This window comes from Symphodus melops (genome assembly GCF_947650265.1).
Source record: "Symphodus melops genome assembly, chromosome: 17".
Classification (NCBI taxonomy): domain Eukaryota; kingdom Metazoa; phylum Chordata; class Actinopteri; order Labriformes; family Labridae; genus Symphodus; species Symphodus melops.
In genome coordinates this window covers 8,886,259-8,913,475 of record NC_136707.1, presented here as the reverse complement: position 1 = coordinate 8,913,475, position 27,217 = coordinate 8,886,259, and the positions used below count along the sequence as shown (strand labels likewise).

Genomic DNA, 27,217 nt, shown 5'->3' with positions numbered 1-27,217 from the left:
ACGCCTCCCTTGTGTGACACCTTGGATGACACCTCTTCGCAGATGAGCTGACGGTACCCCGGTATCGCACAGAGAAACCCTCCAAGTCGCCTCCCCCTCCACCACCTCGACGCAGTTTCCCCTCCTCTCCAGGCATTACCAGCCGCAGTGGAGAGACCCTCGTTCCAGGCAAAAGCATAAAAGTAAGACAGAGTAAAATCACGACAACACCGTTTTGAAATGCGCTCTTGACAATGTGCCGTAAACATCGGAGGTAGTTTGCCCTTTTCAACAGAGGGAAAGCCGCACTTTACATCCCGAGTCTTTTTGTGTTTGCGTAGAAGTCTGACTCTGAAGAGGCGGAAATCCAGAAGCCTCACGTGAAATTGAGGAGGGCTGTTTCTGAGAACCCTCGTCCTGCATCCACACCCCCCACACTCGCCTCTGGGAACAAGGAGGATCGGGAGGAGGAGAGAATTGCTGCCGAATTGGAGGTAATGTAAGAGAAGGGTCGCGAATTACGTTGATTGCACCCTCAATGGGCTGCTGCTCAATGAGGGAAGAAACTGCTCTTGTTTTATCATTTGTTGCGACGCCCGCAATCTGCCACCGGTTTTTTGTGTGTTCATGCTCACATACTCACCATCATTACCACATGTTCCCGCAGCAGGTGCCATATGTCCCCTCCTGCCCCTGGCACTAGGAGAGCTCAAAGATCGCATACTGCTCAGTCACACACATCATCACCCAGGGCTCACTGATCACAGCCAGACAGATGGACCTTTATGGCTGCCTGGACTGTGTTTGAGAATGAGTGTCTGAAATGTGAAACCCTGTAATTGGAGTACTGAGTCAACAGAGACGGAATTTGATGATTCAGTTGCTGTTGTTGTTTTCATCCTCAATTCATGAACGCTTTTGAACCTCCTTTTTCCCTCCCTAGCTGTTTGAAAGAGCCCCGTCCAGGCTTCCCCTGCCCTCTCCCTTTTCCCTGCCTGTTGGCCTTTACAGCAGGAAAAGTGAACCCCCCCACAGGCTGGACCTTTGGCCCTCTGAGGCCACAGACAGTGAGGTAACAGTCTGGCTGACTCTTAGCGCTGTGGATTGCTGCCCTCTTAAAACCTGTCTCGTTTTCTTCTTAACCTATCCAGCACACACAGAAACCACCTGCGACTGCTCAGCCTCCAGTTTCTTCCAGTCTTTCAATCCTTCCAAGTATCCCCCACAACAGATACTTTTTGCCTGAACAAAGCATGAAGCTTATGTGTGCTTTGTTCAATTCACTTGGAGCAGATAAAGTCCAAACCATCATATCATTAGCTTATTAAGCTGAAAAGCAGCCGACACAGCAGACGCAGAAGCAAGATAAACTGGAGCTATGTTTCAGGCTGCCTGATAAAAACAATCACAAGCCGCTTACCCTTTTTTTCAGGTTTCACAATGCGTGAGAGAAGGATAGAGACCTTAAGTTCACGAGATGTTAAATGTTTAATTTGCAGACGAAGAAAAGTGCTATTTTTCCCGCCTGTGTTGATGACAGCTTTGCGAGTCAAACGTGAAGTATTTACTCTGTAATGCCAAACCAATTTACCCAGAGAAGCTTGAAAATAAATCAATAGCTGTTATGGCTAGATGTAAGCGGCTGTTGTCTGCTTTAAACTTTTAGCGTCATGCTTCATCTGGCTGGAAGTGAAAATTAAGAACATATTGATCAACGCAGGTCTAACTGAAGACAAAATGTTATTTCTCCACAATCTATCCTTTGGTACAACGTTCGATCAGTGTCCTTCATAGTAATAAGAAGGAAAGAGGTATTTCTGCAGTTGATTAACAGTGGCTATTGTAGTGCATATTTGTGTGTTCTTTTTGCTCACTTGTTCTCGGCCTGAGAGCCGTGTGGGACGCACATCAGATGCTCATACACGCTTACATACTGACACTTGATTAAAAAGATGTAGTGTAGACATTCATAACCAACGAGTCAGTAAAATCCCCAAGTTGAATTGCCTTCAAATTGTACATTTTCCTATTCTGCTCGTTTTCCAACTTGGAAGTTGCTAGATGTGTGTTAGCTAAGACAAGTTAAGTGTGTTTAAATTAAACTCTTAAGTGCTCTCCACATTTGTAGGAAAGGCACTTGTCTCCTGTCCCCTGCATCGTGCTGACAGAGTGTTTGCCGGCGTCTTCCACTGCCTCCGAGGAGCCTGTCAGAGATGAAGCAAATGACCCTGTTCAAGAGAGTCCATCACAAGATCTGACTGGTCATTACCCCGTCTACCGGACTCACATGACAAACGAAAGGGATTCATTTGTTCGATATCCTCGAGCAGAGCGAGAGCTGTGCGGTGTCAAAGAGGATAAGGACTTAAAACAGGACGTGGCCCTGTTGTTGACGGAGCTGTTGGTGAGGGTGGTGTCTCCCTCAGAGGTCCAGGAGCTCTGCAGGACTGCAGGTGAATCTCTGCAGTCTTTGACCATCTCCCCACAGACCAGGAACGTCTCTGAGGTTCAGCTGAGTGTCCGGCCTCTCCTAGTGCTTCTCACGGAGAGAAAAACAGTCAGGGAGGCCTACAGGCTGCTGTATTCCCTTTTGGAGTCGTCCAGGCCGGTGCCCAAACCCAGAATAAAATCCTCCCTCCACTCAGGCCAGCAGAGCTCCATAATGGAGGCTCTGAAGAGAGGGATAGAGACTGGAGAAAGGATGCTTACAATTCGGCACAACTCTAAAACTAAGGGAACTCCTGGAATACAGCAAAATTCATTGAACACTTGTCTTAAAACCAATGGATCAGACAGCTCTGACCAGAGCCAGAGGAAAAGAAGAGAAGATGTCCAAAGCAGCACCTACAGGAGGCTGGACAGTTTGGAGGAGACTATTCGTGAGCTGGAGAACACTTTGATTGAGATAGGTGGGCATCCGACACCGGAGCAACTCGACGCAGAGACAACCACCCCAAGCACCCATATACAGATGACAGGCAGTGTGACCTCAGGGACCTGGAAGCCACCTATCCCACGCAAGCCGTCCTCCCTGAGCCCAGCATCAATCCAGGTTCAATGCTTCCACCTGTGTTGCAGACTCCTGCTCTGGAGCAGCATGCTCTGTTCTCTTTCTTCACTGCCTCTTTCTGGGTGACCGCTTGAACTTTTTTTTTGAGCTTCTGATGTCTGCTCCCTGACCAAATTGTACGCTAACTGTTTAAGAAAAATCGAAACTACATAATTAGGGACAGACAACAGACTTCCTTCCTTCCTGTCTGTTCTGTGATTAGTGTCGGAGCTGCTTCCCTGCTGAGCCCACAGTTGTTAATTGTTTCTTTACTGATTTGTTCTGTCATCTGCTTCTCTGCGTGTAAATCAGGGCTAGTTTACCCTGTTTGTAACAACAAACAGGCAATCAAAAACACAGTGGAGATAATTTACCTTATTTTCCTCTTCTTTTTTTCTTCTTCTAGGATTCGTCAGCTCTATCGTACTGCATCTGTCCTCCCATCTTTGTTCAGGGTTGAAATCAATTCTCTTGCTTTTAGAAAGTCTTCTAAACAAAATGACGATCTGTTCATCCTCTGTTGTGCTGCATTTAAACCCCCTTCAAAGCGTGTTTTATGTACTGTGTCACCTTTTTCATTCCGCACACCAAGATACCACAAATGTAGGCCTATTGTGTATTGTGTTTCTAGAACACAGGAAGAAATATAACTGAATCCATTACTTCTAGGTAAAAAAAAATATCATTAAGAAAAATATATAATGTGTAGAAAAATATCTTTAAGCAAGGTTCAAGGTTTACTCATTCAATGTAGATAAAAAAGGTACGGTAAAAAAAAAAAGTAATAAAATGAGGTAAAATAAGATAAATGATATTTACATTAATAAAATCTAAATGTGCAGAAAGTACAAAGTTAAATAAAATGGAATCTAAAACAAGAACAAGAAGCAACATCCTGAACCTATATAAAATCGGGAAATATTTTATAAGAATTGCTAAAAGCAATCTTTATCCTTCTTTTGACTAAATGTGAAACTCTTTGAGCAGACATTTTTCAGTATCCGTCTTCAAACTCACCTTTATTTGACCGTTTGCTCAACAGAAGATTAGTGCTAATCAAAAGCATTAATGCCTTCCTGGGTCAGCTGCAGCTACAGTGTCTTCCCCGCTCGGTAGAATTCCCTGTTGCTCCGAATGTCCACGCCCACTCAGGGCAGGGCCGCACTCTTTGACAGTCCCACTGTCATGGTTAGTTTCAGCCCTCTGATGTAGAGCCAGGGAGCGTTCCCCTGAGCACGACTGAGGATTACAGAGTCTTCACGCATTATTTCATCACTTCAACTTCAACCATGTTCATCTTTTCAACATGACCCTTCTTACCTTCTCCTGTCCAACACCGATTCATCAACGCACTTAATTTACACTGACAAGCCGCTTCCCATCGCAGCTCAGTTTTAATTAGCACATTAGAATAAGGATGCGTGCATCAAGTATCAAATATACTGATTTCTGTCTGCATTTCAAACACCAAAGAGGAATCAGGCTTAGAAGGAAAACTCTCCCAGTTGCTTTAAAAAAAAAAAAATAAAAAAAAAAAAGGAACATTGGCTTTTAGGCTCGACAACAGTTTATCTTTTCAAATCTTTCTTCAGCTCATATCTCCGTTTGCACAAGAGACAGAGTTAGAAGAAATTGGGCTTTACATTTCATGTGTGTGTGTGTGTTGGTGGCAGAGTAACTCAGCAGGAGAGATCATTAAACTCACTGCTGCTTGGATCAGGCTATGCAACGTCGGTCTTGATGCTGTGTTTCTAGTTTCTGGTCTCTGTCACTTTCTGCTGGATGGATGCTGAAACTCTGCGAAGTGGATTGTTGGGTTTTATCAGCTCCAAGCTCTGATCTTAAACATCGTCATTGGTCTCAGGAGACAGACTTGCTTGCTGAAGTCAAACTCCCTATAGTTTTGTGTTTGCTTAAGGCATAAACTGAAAGTACTGTAGAAGAGAAATAAAAAGTACAACATGTACAGTGTCCGGTGTTAACACCTCTCTGCTCTGCTCTCCTCAGGGAGGGAACAGTTCAGGTGGTGGGGACGTCCAACACTCCTCTGCTGCCTCCAAACTGAAGCACCTGCAGCAGAACAGCACAGATAAGACCAAAAGCAGCAAAAGAGATGACTTCATGAAGATCCAGGGCCAGCAGCAGGTACTGTCTCATATTAGCACTGTCGGGACCAATCATTCTTGATCTTGTAGCACGTATACCGCTGGACTGTACGTTACTTTACCCAACTATTTCAGTAAAGTCCCCTTTTTTTCTGTAGTGCAGCGATGGCCACAAATTTCCATGTGCTATAAAAAAAAAAACTTAAAGAGAATAGGAGTGTAACAGTCATTAAAGGAAGATGACCATGGTTATAAAACAGACTTATCATTAATATCATCCTCTCTGTCTCAAGTTGGGGTAAAGAGAAGTAATGAGCCGTGAGCTTTTCTCTCTTATTACACCGACAAACTATCCAACCTTGTTTCTGACTTTAAAAGATAAGTACATGTAAAGGTGGTGGCACGGTCCCTCTGTAATTACACTCAAAATCCAGTATGAATTGGACATAACTATAACCATCGCTCCTCACCTCCACTCAGTCCTCTACTTGTTCTAGAGAACCCCTGCACATCTCCACCATGCTCTGCTCACCTTTCAAATACTGGAAAAACATTTGTTTTTCACACAATTGTTTTTTTAGGGGATTTTTTGCTGATATTGATTCCTTCTAAAATGAAATGTCAGATTATTGGGAAAATCTCGACTTCAGAGGTTTGTTTGAAATAGGTCAAAGAGTCCTCTAAAGGTTTTTTTCATAGACTAACATGGTGACAGGGGCAGAGGATTAGCTTGTCAATTACCTTCAAGATTAGCTGAACATAAAGTCTTAAACGATATCTAATTATAGACACTCAAGTTATGTAAACGTTTGAACAACTGACTTTCAGTTATTCACAGCCTGTACAAGTTGTGAAAATGAAAACAGCCTGGGGCCTATTCTTTCATTATAACTTATATTAGGACTTGATATAAGTGAAGTTTGATGCTGAAACCTTGCTAAAACTTCTTTCTGTACGTTTTTGTCCCACATGCATGCCTGCTAAATAGCTGGCACAGCAACTTTATTTCTGCTTTAATTTACCCGCATGTTTGCATTATAGATGAGATAAAATACTGGGCCGGACGTAATGGTACTAGATGTCCCAGGAGGCAAGCAAATTGAACTGTTGAAGCATGTCAGTCCAATGAAGGGAAAGAGAAGGTTTTGCATCATCCCATTTGCACAGTGGAGGGGAAAAAGAAAAAAAAAAAAAAAAACTTAATGTCTGTAACTTGAGAAAATAACAGGAGCAGTGAAGTGGACCTAAACCTGCACACCCCACAGAATATGACAGAGAATTCAGAAATCAATTCAGTCTGGGAAATTGCAGAGTTAGGACAGGTTAGGCGTAGAGCGGGAGACTGCAGGGAAGGAGGAAGTAAAGTGGCTTGGGTCGCCTCAGACTCAGTGAAGATTGGGAGTAATGTCTGCAGTGCCATGCCATAATCTCCCCCCTTCAGTCTCTGGCAATCAGTGATTATTCAATATGAAGAGGCCAGTTCTCTTTCCAAATCAATAAGTCTTTCACGTTTCCTCCTCTTAATGTCTCTTTCCTTCTTCCGCTTCCTGCAATCTTTAATCGCCGCCATACTGTCCCCCTCTTCCCACTTGTCTCCCTCGTTCCCTTTTGATTTCTACACAGAGTCGATGCCTACTCTTGTTAAATGAAGGCAGAATTGATCCCTTTTTTTCAGCGTGACACTCACATTGTGTGCCATTGTACGTCCACAAACTCTTCAAAATAGTGATCGTGGAAAAGACGCAGCATGTGTGAAAGTGCTCGGGACAGTGAGCGAACACTGGGAGCGAAGTGTCAGAACAGAGGACGAGTATTCAGTTGTTTAGGGTGACAACGTGCCAAAGCTTTTGGAAGAAAAACGCAGTTTTATCGAGACCCTAATGAGGCACAATTCAGATTATCTGGCGCTGTGTTATTGGTTTCCACAAACTGCTAGATCTGAAGTCGCTCCATCTCGGTCAGAATCCTGATGTCTTTCAAATCAAAGCAAGAAAACAGCACGGACCATGACAATTCAGCTGACAGATGGATGGAGCAAACTCTGATTACAAAATGCGTTTTAAATTCAGTGTAATGAAACAGCTGAGCATGAAGTATCCTAGAAGAACATGCTGATGGTCTGCAACTCGTCCAATCAAATAATGGAGGCGGCTGGCTCACTTGCAAACAACCTCTAGGAGCTATAATAATGTGTCTATAAGCCACCTATTCGCAACCAAATAGTTATATAACAGGTTATCGTTGAAAAATAGGCAGAATCTACATTCAGTTACTGTCTTCCAGAATCTCTCTGTGTTTGTATCATCAATATAATAATCCAATATTATCCAGCTGTGACCTCACACGGAGCTCACAGCACTCGCCTCACTCTCTTCTCCCCCTCAAACACACACCTGCTGATCACACTTCTGACTGGTGTTATTGTTCTGACAATCAGACGGGGCCCACGCTGGGTGACCTCTCGGCTCAGCCAACAGTTAAAGGTAAAGGTGTCTCTCGCTGTTCAACGTCTTCTTGACATAATTCCACTAACATGATCCCAAAGTCTCTCCCCTCACTCCTCCAGCTCTTATTGCTGTTTTTCAGTCTTTTTTTTTTTTTTTTTTAATAAATGAATTTAATTGTTCCCTGTGGTCAAAGGATGATTGACGGTTCTATAGCCTTTTAACTGATCTAATAATACAGTAATAGCTCTGAATATATAGATACCTTTAGCATAAGTAGCATTATCCATACAATGACAGTAACATTTCCCCACAGTTCAATAAAGGCAGCTGGTGCACATTAACATTTCATGAACACCAGCTGGAAGGAGAGTTAAACATTTTTAAGACATCCCTTTTTCAGTTTTATATGGGTCCTGTCACTGTTTAGCTTTTACACTGACATCGCTCTTTTACGTTCCATTGAGAAAAAAAACATGTTGCGTGAGTGAACAAGTACTGTTCACGTCATCCGAGTTTTGAGGTTTGTGGTTCTGTAGCACCTGGTGTGACAGATTTCAGGTGTTATTCCTTTCTACACTTTGCTGCCCTCCTCAAACAACGTATTCCAATGAAGACTGATACTTGGAGCAAAACATGTAATATTTATTTTAAAAATTTTTTTTTTTTTTTTTGCAAAGCATCAGGTTCTTTCGTTAGTCTCAGCTCTGATGTAATCTCTTTTTGTTAACTGTAGGTGAGAACATTAATGCAGCCTTTCTGATCATGCTGGATGCTGCTTTGCTCAGGCTGTCTGCTCACCAAAGCTTTACTCTGAGGTATTAAAGCATTCCAAGCATGAGGATCCTTCAATTCAGTGTGCTGTATAAAAACAGACAGTTCAAAGCCACAATTTCTGTCCGTTTGCTTTGGAGCAGATCAAGAAGGGCATGACAATGTGAATCACTTTCATGCAGCAAAAACCCTATTTCCATTTCCCGTTTGGCCTCTTATTACTTCTGGCGGTAAAACAGGCTAGTTAAAGGTAGCGGGCATGATGTGGGGGTTGTGAAGGTCTTTCCTGGGGGGGGGCTGTCATTTGGCAGGCATGCTTTGAGTTCAAGAGATGAAGGATGGCTGCTCTGCAGCACTCACAGACCAGAATAAATGCGTCGGCCAGGCTTGAGAGGAGTTCCTCGAGCAGAAGGAACAGCCGCACTCTCCAGGGACGGTTTGGCAGCACAAGCTGGAGCTTCAACAGAGCAGGTGAAAGCCTACCAGCAGCGCGGTCCAGACCAGCACACATGCTCTTCTTTATTCACAACTAATCCTCATAATCCCCTAAACCAACACATTTAAAAACTTTGAGAGCCACAGCAAAAACCCTCCTCCCTGTGCTTCTTACAAGAAAACAAAAATAAAGCTTCCGTGTGTTGTGAAAAATATTGCACAATAATGGCAAGGTTTTAGGTCGAAGGGACAGTTGGAGCAAAATACATCAAGAGATATTCTGACAGAATGCGTTCATTTTACCTGCAAACCTGAGACACACGTTCTGAATGTGAAGCAAGTTTCATACTGTTTAAACAGTGCCATCTAATGACTCTGTCCAGCATTACATGAGACTGAAAGTATGAGGCTGTCTGTCCACGAACATATTTTGCATTTTTTAATGAGGAAACGTCATTAAAACAAATGTCAAAATAAAGGTGATTCACCTTTAAACAGTGTAAGTTTGTATTGATTTGTATGTATGTTAGTGTTGCCCCCCGTGACAGAAGCTGTATTTATCAGTGGTTTGGTCGTCATGTGTAGATGGCAGCCTGTCTCATGGCTTGCGTTACACATGCTGATATCAACCTGAATAACAATCTCCTGTGTCTCTTGTTTTGTTCCCCCCCCCCCCCCCCCCCCCCCCCCCACTACATGTTTCGTCTGACACCTGTGCCTGCGGCCAACCACACCCCCACCTACTGTTCGTGTGACCCTGCAGCAGTGAGCGACCTGTGCGTGTCCGGCCTCTTCAACTTTCTTCCTCCTACTCCTCCTCCTCCTCCTCCTCCTCCTCCTGTTAACCCAAATGGAGAGCTACACTCATCCATCTGCCCCTTTTACTTTGCGCCTCAAAAATCTACACTGAACCCCAGTCTGTGTGCGTTAGTGGAAGAGTGTGTGTGTGTGTGTGTGCAAGCATGCATGCACGGGCATGTTTGACTGTAATGGGAAGGGAAAGAGCTGCAGGGGACAGTGCCCAGTCAATTTTCAGACTTTAACTCTCATGATTTCCCCTTTGATCCCTGAAACCTCCACTCCCCTTCCCTGTTTCTTTTGGCCCTGCTCTCCCTGAAGGCCTTGGGGACCAACAGCACCAGCGGCAGTATGGAGCCATACCTCTCTGGTATCAAAACGGGCATTTTCTCAGGCCGAGTGCCCTCCCCTGCGGCAGGGTTCACCCCTGGCCTGAGGAAATACCCCCAGGATGGGTCATTTCCCTCCTTGACAGCCTCCCCTATCCAAGCGAAGGCCCTGCTGGCGAGCCTGTCAGCTGCTGGCCTGAGCGCCGAAGCCCTGCTCCTCTCCTCCGCCATCCGTCATCACCGCCTTCTACGAGAGCAGCGAGCCTCCTCTTTGCCCTTGCAAAGTAGCCAGTCCTCCTCCCCGACTCCCCCCGCTACGCCCTCCCCCTCATCCTCCTCCCCAACCACTCCGACTCCCTCCCTCTCTCCCTCCTCGCCCACCCCTTTGAGTCCCCTCAGCCTCTCTTCTGGGCTTCTTAAGCGCAGCGGTTGTAGCCTCGACAACTGCAAGGACGGCGGCAGTGAGCCTGTGAAGAAGGAGCTCACCCCTGGAAACTCTCCATGATAAGGATGATGAGGATATAAGAGGATTCAAGCACCATCACTTCATGATCATAAAGATAAAACGACCACCATAGCAGAAAATTCCATCTTTTTTTTTGTTGTTGTCATGTTTTGCTCTTCTTTCTCTCTACTTTTGGCCTCTTCTCAGTTTGCAGTCTCCATATATCCATGGAAAGAACTACTGGACTGTAAATGAAGTCACATTCTTCTTCTTGGACTCCCACAAAGTCATGCTGCTGGTTTGCAGGTTAGAGAGCACACAAACGGGCCTCCCCTCCGATCGGCTGCCTGCTCTGAGGCTCGAAGCTGAAATGGTCTGGATGGGTTTACCAAGAGTAGCAGCCACGTGCACACTGTACCCTCACTGTACGGCATGTTAGTGGAGGAGAACTCATTTTTCAGACAGTGACTTTTATCATTGAAAATGAAGCTGCAATAATCATCAAGTGAGTCCAGTAATCGTGTGTGTTCAGGGTCGCTCACCCTTGCATCACCTGACAGAATGTGAGGAAGAAAAAAAAAAAGAAAAAGTTTAAAGTAGAGCAAGGTGATAGTGGTTCAAAAGCTTGTTTTGTGTTGTCGGGTTTTTTTTGCCTGTGTTTGAAACTCTTACCTGGTGCTATATTTTCCCTCTGTTTGTTCGCACTGTGTTCGAGTTTACATGATGGTCTCACTTCCTGATCTCCGACCTGTGCTTTAATGCAAGACCAGTGTCTGAGAGCCTGCTTTGATTTCATGCCGTATTGTTGGAATATTTATATCCATCACTCCGAGAAAAAAAAAAAAAAAAAAAAAAGAAACCGCGTTGCATCAAAAATTTAGAACAATTATTGAAGATTTCAAACTGGCCCTTTTAATTTAAAAAAAAAAGAAGCACATTGTAGCAAGTAGAGTAAGATCAGCACAATTTCTATTGAAAAACAGAAAGTGGAGGTCCAGTGACACAACAGGGGGGAGCCAATAGTAAACCTTTTATCGTTAATGGATAACTGTATATGTGTATTAATGAATCAATGTTAGTTAATTATGACAATCAGGATGTTTCTGCAGTAAGATCAAACAGGTTGCTCTTACACTTTAGCACCTGACATGAAAAACCCTTCCACAGCACACACAGTACTATTCAACACACATACCTGTCACACATTCAGCTGTTTGCACAAGTATCGACTTTACACGTTTTTGTCTCAGCAACCAATGTGTGATGATTCGTTTTTAAGTCACAACTGTCTCAAGAGCATTCTGCTTCCACTTGCCGCTTCAAACAGGACATGATTCCAGCCTTTCAAGTATCCGACTTATGGAATGACGGATGGAGTAGTTTCTTTCAAGACAATGGCTGCTTTGGAGCTTAAAAAGGTGATCTGCTGGGATGAAGCTTTCAAAGTGTGCCGGCAATTTGAAAACACAGTAAATGTCTTTGAATAAAACACAAAGCATATTCCTCCGCAGTGAAATGATCGCACTTAAACATCTCCGACACTGTTTTAAATTTTCGAGTAGTTTTAAAAAAGAAAAGGTTAGTTAGCACATTTATGGAAATATCAAGTATAGTTTGACCCTTGAGTGTTTCCTGTTAAAAAAACCCCAAAACAATTACCTTAAATCTTAAATCTGGTTAACTGTGACAAGCACAAAGCCCCTAATGTTGCCTCAAGGAAGAAAAGAAGATCAGTGATATCTCCTACTGTGAGACAGCGTTGCTTCCTTTGGTTTCATTTTACTCCCGTTGAACACTTTTGATTGTTTGGCCTCTCGTTGGCCTCAACCAACAGCAGTTGAGGTTAAAGCACATCAAATGACTGCCAGTGGTTCCCTAAGTGTACACTCTGCACAAGGAAACGTTTTTGGAATCTCCCTTTCCTGCATAGTCGCCTTAAGGCTGCCCGCTCAGGAGGCGACGAGGTTGAGCAGACGGTCGCAGACAAAGTGATATTTCTCGAAGACGTTCGCTAGAAAAACTGTGTGAAATCAATTCTTTGTGGCATCGAGATTAAAACATGTGCAAAGGAGCTTGTGCCAAAGAGTAGGCAGCTTGAGGAGAGGGGATTAGTTTGGGGACATGTGTTTGAAGGCTACTTTAATAAGACCATTGAGGGGTGCTTGTGATATAAAAGACCCAAAGAGATGAGAGGAAGTGTCTGACAGAGAGCCAATAAGCGGCTGTTCTTTCCCTGCCCCTTTCACTTTGCTTTGTCTTTGGTCTGTGAAATGAAAACCATGTCAGTTAAGGCTCGCCTTGGATAAGGTTTATTGGACCTTGATTCATGAACAGTAAAAGTGTTCAATATGTTATTAGCACTCTTGCAATTGCACCAAGGCAGTGCTTTGCCTTTTAAGGAAGGCCTGTTTGTCTGTAAGGACCTGCTACCATGTTTTTCCCAGTGCCTCGAAGACTCCCCCACATGATCTTCTATAACAGTATTAGATCAGCAGCAATGACAGGATACTTTTACCCAAAGAAGAGTCTGCGGGAATGGGCTTGTTCCCATTTTTTCTCAGAAAAAGAAAAGAGCTCTTGAAATGCAGAGTGTGTCAGGCTGCAGCGGTGGCTTTTGACTAAACACTCCCTGATTTCTAACAATGTGCAAAAAAGCTCTTAGCACTGCGATTCTAAGCCTCACCGTGGGCGCTCTGTAGCTCTGCCAGGCAGGTTCAAGCTCTGGGTTTCATATTGAGTGAAGTCAAATGAAAGAAATTCACTTACTCATGCTGTTCCACACTCAATCCATAACTCTCGGAGTTAAATTCTGCTGCAATCGCGTCTGGTGAGCGTTGGGGAGGAAGTATTCACGCTTGGCTGCTTTCCCCCAAGTTAAGTCTGAGATGAAACCTCCGAGAAATGCGTGATAGTGCTCCCTGGAATAATGTTTTCAAGACAAGTGTTAGTTGGCTGTGATTTCAACATGGCTGGAGGCTTTGGAGGGCACGTTGAAGACACTCGCAGCGGATGCCCCTGGCAATCAGTAAAACTCGTGCAAACTTGAAATGAAAACTAGAAGAAATATACATCTATAAATATATCTAAGTGAGATGTTTGTGTATGATATTATAATTGTGAAGAAAAGTGTGATATATATATAGGCCTAGATTCAATTATATACTGTAAAATGTCATCATCTCTTCAGTTTTGATATATTAGTGACCATTTTGTACAGATTTTTCTTTTTTAAATCATTGAGAGATATTACATTTCACACTGAGATTATTTATTCATACACAGAACATTTTTATATTTGTTTAAAATATCTGTATAGATAACAGTTACTCTCTGTAAAATACACTGATGTTCTTTTTTTAATTCTAGGACTTTTCTTTATGAACACTGATTAAGGTTTTTTGTCATTCTGAGTTATGATCAAGCTTGTCCCTGAAAACGCTTGTCCAGCACATTTGCACCTTCGCCTCCTTATGTGAAGGATCTCTTATGAGGTGTGAGATGCTGGACCAGTGCCTGTGCTTAGGGACTTATTTTGCTACAAGGTTTTTCTTTTTATGGGGTTGTTTTCTGAAACTGTGTTGTTGTTTTTTTTGAGGGGGGAGATTTTATTTGTTTGGTCTGTTTTACCCCATCCTGTATTTGTGATTCAGCTGGTATTAGTGAGCAAGGAATGGTCCGAAACAAAGATGTATCTTGGTTACGACTGTGAAAGGTCAGTTTATGGCTCAAAGGCTTTACACAGAGCCTTGCTGCTTTGACAAAAGAAAGTATATGGCTTTAATTTCCTTCTGTGTCATGTTTGCATGTGGACCTGAGTGGTAGAAATGTGAACGCTGAAGCTCGGTGCTCAGCATTCGGAGACAACAGGCTCTTAACCGTCACAACAGTTGGAAGTTCATTTTGTTTAGCTCCAGTTTTTGAACTGAGAGGCTCTAAGTAGCATTTTAAGCTAAACCACAAAAGATATTCAAGCCACCAAGATGGGTGAGTAAGAGAATTCATTTAGAGTTGTATGAATTTAAAGTTTGGTCTCCTCTTTGCCATTCTATCTTTTTTTATAATGAACCTACATTCTATAGTATGTATATGAGATTTTTACATGAATGTGTGGATGTTCAAAAGTCTTGGCATCAAAAGTAGAAAAACAAAATTGACTTGTAAATAGGCCGAGTCATTCCTAGCGAGTTCTACAAATTGTTATGTCCAAAAGAAGATGTTTTATGAATAAACTATGGCAAAAGGGTACAAAAGGTATATACAAAACAATGCATGAATAAGTCTCAAGCAATCGCACGGTGCAGTCGAGAAAAAAAATGTTGTCTACATGTTTTTTTTCCAAGAAAAAGAGATCGAGAGAGAAAGAGAGAAAAGCGGTTTCCAAACACGGAGGATGGAGACAAATGTTTTGGTATCTGTGACACAGGCATGTTCAGTCTTACTGTGACGTTACGTGACCATGAAGATGATGATAGTGGCCGAGAGTGATCGAATGTCTAGAAGGATTCGGAATGCTTGAACGCACCCCAACCAGAGAAGTCACCAGTGACGGTGCACTCTTTCCACTGAGTGATTCTCCCACTTGTAGAGTAGTGTGATATAAGAACAAAAATAATACAGAAAATAGATCTATAATATAATGATATATAAATTTAAAAGCCTACTGATACTGGAGATACAAATTTATCAGTGTGGATGCCATGATATTCTGTGAGAAATGTGTGTTTTTCCTGTGAGAAGACAGTCGGCAGTTGACCCTGCCTTCTTTTGTACATAACTTGCTGTGATTGTGTGTCCAATAAAGTGCAGCTCTCTTGTACACTGCTGGCGTCTCATATTGCTTTATAAATCCTTCACACCTCACCGTGGAAAAAACTCTCTTTTTTTTTAAAGAAAAACAAAAGTAATTGGTTAAAAATTGTGTTTATTTAAAGTAAAGTTTATCTTATACCTGAATTGGTAACAACACTACCATTTAGAGCATACAAAGCCATGAGGCAACACAGTCAAATTTTTTGTTTGTTTTTTTAACAGATTTTAAATCAAATTCATGGACATTTTTCAATAGAAATAATTCAATAATTCAACCATAACTCTATTTACACAGCAAATTCAAGCTAAAAAAGTTTGCAAAATACACACTGCCAAATCGCTTAATATTGTTTAGTTTGTTTCATAAAGTATGTACAGAAAGTTTAAATCCTGTTTTTTTCATCTGTATGCTTAAAAGTGGTTCCATTCAGTTATGTAAAAAAAAAAAAAAAAAGTCTTTGAACAGAAGCAGCTCAAGTGTCCTGGCGTTGTGCCGGCCGACGACCATCTGTCGGCCTGAACGGTGTGTTCCTTAAATCTGAGTCGAGATAAAGACAGGCAAGTTTCAACATCCCATAGACATCTAACGTGCTTAAAACATCACCAATCATCTCCTACAGGAGGACTCATGTTACTGTACCTGTGATGATGTCTTCCAGGGCGCCATCCTTCCCTTCGCGTACCTGGGGTTTCACCTGCCTCTTCTTCAGCTCAGCTATCAGGTCCATCTGTGGCATCTTAGGCATCATAGGCCCCTGACAGTGCAACAAACAAAAGAAGCGTTTTAAGACTTATGGAAATGTTCAACCATCTCAGAGCTTTAGCGACATGTGTTGTGACTGCAGATTTGTTGGTTTACACGATGGAAACTTGTTTTAAATAACCAAAAAAACTATTCAGATGGAAAAAAAATTGGAAAATGATTTACCTTTTGTGCCCCTGGCTTGTTTGGAGACACGGCGTCTTTGCTCTCGCTCTCCATTTTCTTTTTCTGCTCGATATCCTGCTGTGCTGCCTGTTTTTTTAAATCCAGGGCAAAACAGTTAGCCTTAAATGCAGCGTTTGTTACGCATCACTATCGGAAAGCCACCTCACATTCTCACCTTATAGGCCCTTATCAAGCGTCCAAACAGCGGGAAAAACATCGAAGGCTGCGTGGTTTTGGGGTTCTCGCCGAAATACTCCACCACAGAGAAGTATGCCTCCTGGAGAGAGAGAGAAAGAAAGGACAACTCAATGAAATATGCATTCAAAGGAGGATACACATAATGTGATTACTCAGCATTTTGTGAAAGGCTAACCTGTGCTGTCTTGCTGTCTTTGATAAACGTTTCCAGCTGCTCACTGTTGGTTTTAATGAATTCCTTCAGCACAGGACTGTCATCCTGCACCAGGAATTCCTTTTTGGTCATCTCCATTCCTCGTTCCAATGAGCGGATATCCTGAAGAATGCCATCCAGTGATACTGCAGAACAAAAACGCCAGTAAGTGTGAAACAATTCTCAATTTAAACTCCCAGGTTAAAGAAACAGGGAAGCTTGATTTGTTCGTGTTGACATACCAAGTGCTGCCTTGTCTACAAAATGTAGCTCGGTATAGAAATTGGCCAAGTCGGGGTATTTTTCCTGGACGATGCCGGTGATGAATTGAAGTAATGTCTGGGAGCGATCCGTTGATTTGGTCTCAAACAACTGGAAAGGTGAAGCTGATAAGTTTTCTTTCATTTGAATAACTAAACAGCTAAAAGGATTCGGCTGTGCGAGGTCATTTAAATGCTTATTGCTAGAACTTTTGATTTGTAAAAAAAAAAACAAATGCTACTCACAAGGTCCAGACTCTGCAGCCTAAACCCATAAACGGCGCCCCTTTTACTGCTGTTCATGTAGTTTCCAAAGGCGAGAATAATCTGGAAGGGAACACATGGGAAGACGTGTGAGACAAATCTAAGATGTGGAAGCTACACGTGCATGTCATCTTCTCTTTTAATTACCTCTAAGATCTTTTTCAGTTTGACTGAAGACTTGATGGACATTGACGCAGCAATAATGGAGTTCAGTTGCTGTGGATGAGGTCAAAACAAAATGAGAACCCACATTCTTGAAGTATTTTCTAAGGCCATAATAATTGTAACGTCTTTGACAAACTGACTGGCTGCAGACGTTTGACAGTCTCTGGGAAGTTGCCCATGAAGATGAGAGTGTTTATTCGCTGGTTTAGACGAGGAATCTTCCCAAAACGTAAGACAAACTGGTCCTCGTCTGCCAGTTCCTCGAGCGGACGGCCATCTTTCTCGTAGTTCTGAAGCAGCTTCATCTCGAAATCTGACGGTATAAAGTGCTCGAGTAACTCTAGGAAGTCTATGGACAGAGACTGCTGGTCGTACCTAAAAAAAAAGAATAAAAAAAAAGACTCATGATAGTCATACAGTTGGAAGCAGTTACAGAGAAGAGAAGCAAGCCCAAGTCTACAATAAAGCACATACGTCTCTATAGCGGTGCAGATTCCTGATGGGTTCATTCCTCCCTTGCGTAAAGTGATGGCCAGATTCTTGGCCTTATTGGCGTCAATCAGGGTGGTCTTGCTGGGTGCCTTCTGGAGTACCTTCTTCTTGATCTTGGACAGGTCTGTTGGATTACCCTGGGCCCGAGTCTTGAAATGTTCCTCAAATATATCCATGTTCAGCTCCTGATGCAGACAGGAAGTTTATCATTCTACCAGCATTTTTAAAGCAAAGATAGAGCAAATAGTAAGAAATTAGAGGTGGCATCTTCTTACCCCTAAGACCTGCTCATCATCCAGTTCATTGAAGACTGTGCCCGTCACCTGGTTTGGTTTTAAGGCCTGCCAGTTTAACAAAGGCATCTTGAACTTGGTCTGAATGGGTTTCTTCGTCTTGAGCCCTGAAGAAAGAAAAAGGAAGAGGGTGAAGTTAAAATAAAATAAGAACTTTACTCATGATAACTTTCTACACTTTTATTAATCAAAAACACTAACCAGACTGAGCGTTTGGTGCTCCAGGAGGAGGTGGGATTCCGCCACCAGGTGGAGCAGGGGGAGGTGGAGGTCCACTTCCAGGAGGAGGCGGAGGAGGTGGGGGTCCACTACCGGGGAGAGGAGGAGGAGGTGGAGGTGGGGGACCTCCTCCAGGAGCAAGGGGAGGTGGGGGAGCTCCTGGTGGAGGTGGGGGTGGAGGTGGCGGAGGTGGAGAGGCAACAGACCCTGGTCCACCAGGAGGAGGTGGTGGAGGAGGAGGTGGAGGGCCTGAGATGCTGGGCTGTTGGGATTCGGAATGAGTGACAGAGGGTGCAGCAGCGAGATGGTCTGATGCTTGGATGTATTCGACCACTGTCACAGGCACCACCTGGATGTCGAGACCTCCCGAGGCGCTGCGTCCCAGTCGAATCAACCCTTTGTCCTGCAGCTCCTGGATCTTCTGCTCCAGCTCTGAGGACATCTGAGGGGCCGAGGTGCTCAGACGCTCCCTGTCCTTCTCCCGCTCTCTGTCAAGCTCCCGCTCCCGCTCTCGCTGCTGCAAGGAGCCGACCTGAGAACAGGACTCTCTCAGACTTTCCTGAAAAACACAAACACAGAACTCTAAACAGATAGATTTACTTTATTGATCCCGAGGGAAATTCAAGAGAGAGTACAAAAGAGAGTACAAAAAAAATATATATATATCTTTCTATAGAATTGAAGAAGACATGTTCTGAAGCAGACAAAGTATAGGGAATTAAATCACTGAGAGAATGCTTCACTTTGACTGATCAGCGTCATTACACACTGATCCAGTCATGCAGCAGCACTTACTTTGAGCAGCTCGGTCTCCTTGGTGGCCTGTATGAGCTGAGTCTCGAGTTCAGATATCCTCTCTCCAGTCTGATTCTCGATCTCCTGAAGCCGGCCGCTCAGCTACGACAGAGACAACAGTCCTTCAACATCACAATTTTTACAATTTTCTCTTGTATTTTTTTTTTTTTTTTCATGAATGGGTCTGACCTGTGAGTTGTGCTCCTGCAGTTCATCCACATGCTCCAGCACGCCTCCTCTGTTCTCAGCGTCCTCCAGTAGGGCTCCTACATCCAACAAATTGTCCAGGTAAGCCTGGATCTGCACCTGCAGCTTCTCTGACTCTGTAAGCTTCAGACCCTTTCATATAAACACATACAATAATAACATTAACAAAATAAATGTTATGATAGGCATTATAAAGAATAAAATTGTAATTATTGCATCAGTATCAAAATCAGTATTTACATATGGCAACGACATTTGTATCTCTTTAATTCATTTTTGCTTAAATGAAAATATGTTTTCTTTTGGTGCTGAATAGTGTGCAGCCTTTTTAAAAACATTGTTCATTGAATTGGTTCAATATTGCAAGTGACTCCTTTTCACTCTGTGACTGGATCTGTTGGTTTTAAGAGTATCAACTACATCAGCTCTAACTTTTGACCCTCGATAAAGCCTGACCTGCAGACACTAGAGATGTTTAATACAGCCTCACCTCCAGATATTTGTCCAGCCCGAGGTGAGTGAACTCATACTGGAGATGAACACGAAAGTTCATGTTCTCCACTGAGTGCACCACGATGTTAATAAACTGCATGCAGGCCACCTGGAAACAGACATAATGGAGGATTAGTTTCACGTCTCTGTAGCTGTGAAAAAGTCAGCCTGTGTGGAGGTAATGTGTTGGTGCGCGTACCATGAAGTCAATGTTGCTGTCATCATTGATGAAGTACTCCATCAACTTCTCAAAGCGGTTCTTTTCTCTGCTCACCTGAAAAAGATGGAAACGTATTTACTGAAACGTCGTACTTTGCACGTCACTTTTAATTTTGCCCAAAGGGGGGCGCAAGGGAGTGGTTCCTGATCTTTACACTACATTACAGGATGCGGATATATTTGTACCTGTGCATTGTCCTTGCATTTAAACTACACAAATGATTATGACTGTTCCCCATGTGCAGAGATTATGAGCACAGCGCATGTGAGGGCTGGATTGTGTCAGCCGAAAGATGAGTAAGCAAAGGGGAAGTCTGTAACAATGGCTTGACTGAACACGCAACGGTGAGTTGTCATTTAATGAAGAAAAAAAACAAAACATATTAAAAACAAATTTCACCTCTTTCAAATTGTCAAAAGCAGAGAGAATGATGTCATGTCCTCCTCTAACGAGACACACAGCAGCCAGCAGCTCCAACACAAGAGCTTTGGTCCTGCCGCAGAATAGGAGAGTTAAGATATGATATAGGCACACAGACAGTAAACAAAGTCTTTGTCTCATACACATTGACACTAACCTGGGATTCCTGCTGTTGAGACTTAGGGTGATCTCATTGACGCAGCGAGGGTGAGTCATCACCAGATTAAAACCAGACTTTAAAAAGGAGAACAAACCAAACGTTAAAAATAGGGCCAACACATAGCTGACGTCTCAGATAAGCCTTAATCTTGCATTCCCTGTTAGTTTTTTTTTTTGTATAAAAGAGGATGTTGCTTAATAATATCATGTATGTTAATAACTGAAGGGGCACTGATTAGTGATTTTGAGTACTTAATAGAAATGTCAACTTTTTAAAGACTTTCAATCAAATGACGAGGGGTTAAAGCTCATAAACAGACAGGGGGAGAAAGTGAGACTGAGTCACTTTGTGGCTAAAAACTGTCCTCTTCTTTAAAAACAAACCAACACAGTCTGTTCATGCTTCACCTGGTAGTTCATGATGGCTCGCAGACACATTATGCACACATGTACATCATCTCTCTGGTAGGACGAATGGGACTTCTTATGCATCTTGTTTCCAAGAGTGGAGCTTATTCTGTAGAGAGATATCAAGTGTGTAAACAAATGTTTTAAAGATACAGAAGCTACTGTGTGAGTAAATGGTGTGTAGTTGAGGCCTTTAACTGATAATATACATTTAAAAAAAAGTTAGCTGGGGCGCTGTTGGTCGAGTGATTAGGGTGCGCAACCCATGTACAGAGGCTCTAGTCCTTAATGTGGGCGGCCCGGGTTAAAATATGACACACATTATCCACTTTCATGTCCATCCAATAAGGGCACAAAAAACCAATGTATCAAGGTGTTCGCCAGATGGTTGGAATGTCCTAGTTTTAGGAGACGTTGGTGTCAATAGCTGGTAGATGACATTTCAGGAGAAAGCAGCAGAAAAAGAGCCCTCTACACTTTAGAAAACAGTGGACAGTGATCAGACGTATATGCATATGTGCAGTAGTGAACAGATGTAAACAGAACTAGAGTGCAGTAAATAAGAAATAAATATAAATATATAATGCGCTGTCACTATGTTTGATAATATTTTGGTTGTAAACATGAAAATGAAAAGATAAAGAACCTCATGTACACAGGCTGTGGTCTTTGTGACAGTGGCTGTGGGTTTGAATCCAACTTCAGCCCTTTGATGCATGTCACCCCTCCCAGTGTTTCATATCTATTCAGCTGTCCAATCCAATGAAGACAAAATGCTCCGAAAAAGTAGCTCATAAAAGTCTGGCATAGATTTTTACATTCAGACAACTCTGTTGTAATCACCGTCCCTGCCGTGCTTTACTCTGATGTCTGACCATGTGTGTATGTGTTAATGCTAACAGTTGTTCTCACCTGATGGTCAGAGCTCGAGCAGCTCTGGTCACCCCGTGTGAGTGGGAGCTGCTGGGGCTTTTAGTCAAGTCTTCCATGGACCTCTCTGCAGGTTTTCCTCTATCTGACAAGGTGCCACCATTTTCAATACTCTCCACGTCAAACCTGAAGAGTATGCAACAAAAAAAAAAACCAAACACATTCCGGTTACTAAATAATTGCTTTTAAGTAAAGTCATCAGTTACCTTTAGTTCTTTAAGCCTTGTGTTACTTACGAGGCGTCACTTTGTGCGTGGGACAGGTACTCCACAAGAACATCCAAACCTTTGTTTTGGTCATTAAGAAACTCTTGAGCCCATCTACAGAAATAAAGTATGTGAATTAGAAAAGACTCAAAAAGAAATATGTTAGCATTGTTTGTGAGTGATTATGTGCTCAGATTTGAAATAAACCCAGACTGCAACAACAGATGATACTGCTTCAACCTTATTTACCTGACTTAAATTTGCTTCTATATCAAACAACTTTATTTCAACATTTACCTTAAATGATAAACCCTAAAATGGTGTTTAAAGCTGATACAAATCAAACAGGCAGTTCATCATTCTGACAGTAATACTTCAAAACTTCATGTAATAAACAACTGTGCCCTGTGTTGTTTTCTATAAAGCGATGCTTTACAAATATGACGTAACACGTGCAGAGTACTCAAACTACTAATAGACTGACAGCTGGCAGCAGAAAAACAGAAAAAAAATGGGCACGCTTCATTGCACAATAAAAGCAATTTAAATGTTTGAGAAAAATCTATATTTCTTTGCAAAATAATGAGAAAAACAAACCCCCTACAAATTTTATCATGAAGCTCACTTTTCTGTCTTACCCAATGTGATTGGTGCGGAGTGAAATTTCCAAATCTTTAAGGACCTGGGTGGCCTCGTGGATCCGTTTCTTTAACTAAAGAAGCAGCAGGGGTGAAGATAAAGACAGCACTGAGCAGATAGGAAGGTAACCATGTGTCAAATATGAAAAGAAGGTATGTGCTTTACACTGACCCTGCGAGACACTCCTCCTTGATCCTGGTAGAAGCTCTTGATCTTAGCCAGGTAAGTGGAGGGGGGACTCTTTACCTGGAAACGCTCCTGAGGAGGCAGAATTCATAGGGAGCTCCGTTAAAAGAGGCTTTTTGGACTGAGTTCATCTTTTCAATAGTGAGTTGGCTTCACCTGAGACACATTTACAGGCGCACATCATCTGTAGCTATTACTGTCAGGGCTAGTAAACACATCAGACACAAACCGCTCTCTGTTTCCAAGACAACGCCTCTGTCAGTTGCCACCACAGAGAATGCGCTGCGAGGTTTCACACTGCTGTTTACCACACATCCATTTTGTGTGTTTTTTTTTTGTGTGTGTGTGTGTGTGTGTGTGTGTGTGTGTGTGTACTCTGCCCTGTTGTGAAGCACAAGTGCAAGGATCATTTCAGTTTAATGACAGTTATCAATGTCTACCTTTAAAGTCTTACCTGATCACAGACTAGTTCCCACTTCTTTTCATTGTCATACTGGCTCAACAGCTTCAGTTTATCTGGAGGCAAGTTCATGTAGCTCTGAAAACGGCAATAAGAAGACAACATTTCTTAGTTTCCAACGTGACTCTTTTTTCGCCACAAGGCTTCCAGTCATCTGCATATCTGCATATCATATAAAGTTGTCATTTATTTCCTGCGTTGTCAAAAATACTCAAATACACCAAACCACAGATCAACCTTGTGAGTAGAGTCTTAGCTGTACCTGTCAAAAGATGACTTAAGTATAGATAGATAGATAGATAGATAGATAGATAGATAGATAGATAGATAGATAGATAGATAGATAGATAGATAGATAGATAGATAGATAGATAGATAGATAGATAGATAGATAGATAGATAGATAGATAGATTGATTGATTGATTGATTGATTGATTGATTGATTGATTAACATTTGTATATACGCCTGTCAATCACAAACCGCCAGTTCTATGATCCTTTAAACTGTAGATCCTCACCCCACCACCACCACCTACATCTGTTTGTTGACACAGCCATCTCTGGAGTTGAAACAGGCCTAAGAAGCATTGTTTTATTCGGATCCGTCTTGTCTGCCCAGTGTGAAATGTCTCCCTACTTGTATAGACATGACTCCCCCACAGTCAAAAGAGCTGATTTGGGATCATACTATCCATTACGTAATTGCAGATTTTTTTCTGATATAATATCTAACACTTACAATGTGCAAGAAGGATCCTCAGTCACTGTCATGTGAATAGATGGTTTAATGAAACAGGTTGATAGTTCTTTCATGTTTTTATGACCAAAGTAATCATTTCAGTTGACGCTGGGCGTTGAACCTCAGGTCTAACAGTTTGTACTTTCAAGTGGTGATGTTTTTTTGTTTTTTTTCTGCACTCTAAAAACGAGAAGCAGAAACGGAAACAGCCTGCTGCTTAGCTTGTGTGGAGCCGAAGATTTATTCTTAGGGCGGGGTAAGGGAGGGATGGGGCATTATTGGTTTTATGGTACAACTTGACAACCCCACCTAAAATAACCAACACACTCATGTAACTGTCTATATTCAGTTGCATTGTTTACAAAAAGCGAAAGTAATAATAATAAAACCGATTTAAAAAAAGAGAAGGTGCATTTCCCATTTTCTTGTAAAAGTGGTTACACAAACTTAAACAAAAAAAAAAAACCCACAGAAAAGAAGGATACACTTTCAAGATTTTACAATGGATGTTTTTGTAAAAAAAAGGAAGTGATGTCATACTTTCGTAAAACTAAGAGGGGGTGGTTGGCACAAAATGGCCCAGGTAACCACTTTTTATCATCTGAGTGGCAAAAACATTATGAAACCCAGAAACCACATGACGATATTTTCCTTTTCAGAAGAGTGTTTGTGAAAGAAAAAAAAACCCTCACGTGTTTTATACAGTAAGCATCTCGACATCTTTGTTGAACTCCACCCACTACATGATTTTAAAAAATGCCAAGAAATGGACGGGTACATGCTTGCGGATGTGGGGCATGAGTTGCTAAGTGATATCTAAAGAGGGCGTTTATATCTTTTTTTTTTTTTTATACAAGTTACATGACCTATTTCAGCAATTGGCCTGCAAGGATCAAGGCTATAAAAACTGAACACCATATAAACACCAGCATTAATGTCCTTTATTGCAGTGCAGTCATAAAACAATGTTTATTGAGCACGTTGAAAAGAGATGTGTTTTTTATCCTTAAGCAGTTGGAGCACAGCTAACATAACTGCATCTGTTTGCATATCTGAATGCAACATTGAATGTGTGACCTTCAGGTACTTCAAGGTGTATTGTATTTTCTCTATCCGTAGGCAGACAAAAAAAAGACTCAAGCTGGAAAATGAAGCCAACAGAGTTTCAGATGAAATGTATTTAAAATAAAGTGTAGGCGACAAAGAGCGCTTTTTGTATTTTAGTGGAAGCTGTGCGGGTTGCGTGTCAGCATGACATCATTCTTTCCCCCCTCTTAGCACATCTCACGCTCATTTAGACAAGTCTGCCAAGTAAAAACCTGATCATCCACTATTCTTTTGAATACATTTTTGTATTTTATTTAATGGTTAAAAACGTCAATGAGAGTTTAAACATTCTCCGTGACAAAAAACATCTCTGTATTTCCTTATAACACGCAAAGTAATCATGGGAAGTTTTGATGTTTTTCAACTTTTTTGTAAAACTGATGAAAGAATGATGCAACAGTTGGTTCCAGGTCTTCTGGTCTGTAAATGTGTTTCTCAACTTCCTCTTTGGGCCAGCTTTGTGGGCAGGCACTAATCACCATGTTCTTAGTCTTTAACAGTCAAATAAAGACTAAGACTGTAAGGATAAATCTTGCAAAATGATTCTAACATCATGTAGTTGATGATTTTGTTTTTTGTGAATAACTTAAATTTAAGAATGTCAAAAGTGAAGGAAAAATTCCCCTTTGTCTCTTTGCTAGATCACACATAAAGCACAAAAATTGTCTCTCCCACCAGACAATTGTAATGATAGTTTGTTTGAAGGATGATATTGAATCCAGTCTGCATTTACGTTAAACAGGTTCTTTCAGACTGCAGGTGTAAGGTTTCTAAACAGTGAAGCATTACACTTTGGCAAACAAAACAACTTCATGTGTACCTGCGTATTCATCCAAACCACCACACAACGCTTCTAACACAAAACCAACTAACCTGAGTAAAACATCAAGTGCAAAATCTCAAGTGCAGCCACTCACCAGCACCACATTGAAGCGCTCCTCCAGCTCTGTCTCTGGGGGCATGGGCAGTTTGGGGGGAGCTGGCTGCTTCTTCTGCAGGGTATGAGCGGGGTCACTCATTCCTGAAGCTGCCCCGACTGAGTTCCTGGCTTCTCGTCCCTCAGCTGGTTCTTGCTCCAAGCCCCCTACAGCCGCATTCCCCATCACTAATCTCCAGAAGTAATCCAGGAGGAAAGCTGTGTACAAACCTTTTCTACCAAGAAATTAGTCTATCCAAAAATAGGGTGGTAAAAGGTGACCACTCCAAATGACAAAAACAAGCAGGCCTAAGTCAGAGTCTTTGGGCCTTCAGTGAGAGGAGCCTAAAGCCTCTGCTCTGCCAAGTCCTAGTCCTGCGGACAGGCTGGTAGACGAAGGCCAATTGTTCTCATGTGTGTCTTCTCATATACCTGTAGCTCTTAGAGAATAAATAACAAGCCTTAATGGGGCCTGTTGGACTCCCCGACAAGTCCCTCCAAAGTGCACTATCCTTTATACTTGACTGAAATCTACTCTGTCGACTGAATACTGAGGGCTGCATGCGAGAGGAAGGAGAGGAGAGTTTGTCACACTGCAACATAGACAGAAACCACAAAAGCACAAAAGCAGAAGAGTAACTTCCTGTGCATGACAGCAACAGAACCTGAAGTGGAGGACAGGGTGGAAGCGTAACCCTCACGTGGACTATACAAAATGTACGTAGATAAAATGATGGAGCATGGAACTAAGTAGCAGCATAAACAATTGTGCATTATACAATGACCAAATGAACCAATTAGAAAAATAAACTATCTGCAACTTCTTACATATCCACTTTCACTACTTTTGAGCCATTTATTCTCTATAAGCCTGCTCAATTTGCATTGAAGTACATTTTGTGTTGGTTATTATCTTCGGAATAAGGTCATATAACTGTCAGGTAAGGTTAAAAACCTGTACGCCCAAAATGACAAGAAATGACAGACAAACAGCGCCACTCTATGTTTAAAGCAAAGCAATGCATCTGTGCTTGATGCATTCATATCTCCTCGGAAATGTCAATTTACCACCCTCTTCACGCAAAATGTATTATTTTCTTCGCCCGTTCATGCTTTTTGAAATAAATGGATATGTGAAAAATAAATGGTGTCC

General features: G+C 42.2%; 3 protein-coding genes across 14 annotated transcripts in view; 2 read left to right on the top strand and 1 right to left on the bottom strand.

Moving 5' to 3' along the window:
- The window catches only part of LOC306837921 (SRC kinase signaling inhibitor 1-like), a 91,257-nt gene extending 81,592 nt beyond the window's left edge, over positions 1 to 9,665 (top strand). For 11 of the 12 annotated variants that reach the window (XM_079365790.1, XM_079365796.1, XM_079365794.1 and 8 more), the window contains 4 exons: positions 43 to 182; positions 321 to 473; positions 5,036 to 5,173; positions 9,550 to 9,665. In XM_079365790.1, the coding sequence (XP_079221916.1) occupies positions 43 to 182; positions 321 to 473; positions 5,036 to 5,173; positions 9,550 to 9,555 (437 nt within the window). In that variant the 3' untranslated portion in view covers positions 9,556 to 9,665. The remainder of the gene's footprint in view (positions 1 to 42; positions 183 to 320; positions 474 to 5,035; positions 5,174 to 9,549) is intronic. The other variant, XM_079365793.1, reaches the window with a different exon arrangement.
- A 270-nt stretch (positions 9,666 to 9,935) lies between these two features.
- LOC306837926 (uncharacterized protein) lies at positions 9,936 to 15,174 on the top strand (the record flags this gene model as incomplete). The annotated part of the gene is made up of 1 exon (XM_079365806.1): positions 9,936 to 15,174. One exon carries the CDS (start codon positions 9,936 to 9,938, stop codon positions 10,416 to 10,418), a length of 483 nt encoding a protein of 160 aa, XP_079221932.1. The 3' UTR covers positions 10,419 to 15,174.
- Positions 13,943 to 26,900, bottom strand: fmnl1a (formin-like 1a). The gene is made up of 25 exons (XM_079365802.1): positions 26,066 to 26,900; positions 23,296 to 23,379; positions 22,827 to 22,913; positions 22,655 to 22,728; positions 22,047 to 22,130; positions 21,793 to 21,936; positions 20,881 to 20,989; positions 20,471 to 20,547; positions 20,293 to 20,386; positions 19,873 to 19,947; positions 19,672 to 19,782; positions 19,164 to 19,313; positions 18,975 to 19,076; positions 18,162 to 18,738; positions 17,943 to 18,067; positions 17,650 to 17,852; positions 17,316 to 17,550; positions 17,158 to 17,226; positions 16,993 to 17,073; positions 16,729 to 16,858; positions 16,469 to 16,632; positions 16,271 to 16,372; positions 16,096 to 16,182; positions 15,808 to 15,922; positions 13,943 to 15,705 (listed from the first exon to the last, which is right to left on the bottom strand). The coding sequence occupies exons 1-25, from the start codon at positions 26,249 to 26,251 to the stop codon at positions 15,641 to 15,643; spliced, it is 3,330 nt and encodes a 1,109-aa protein (XP_079221928.1). The 5' UTR covers positions 26,252 to 26,900; the 3' UTR covers positions 13,943 to 15,640.
- Between the last annotated feature and the right edge of the window lie 317 nt (positions 26,901 to 27,217).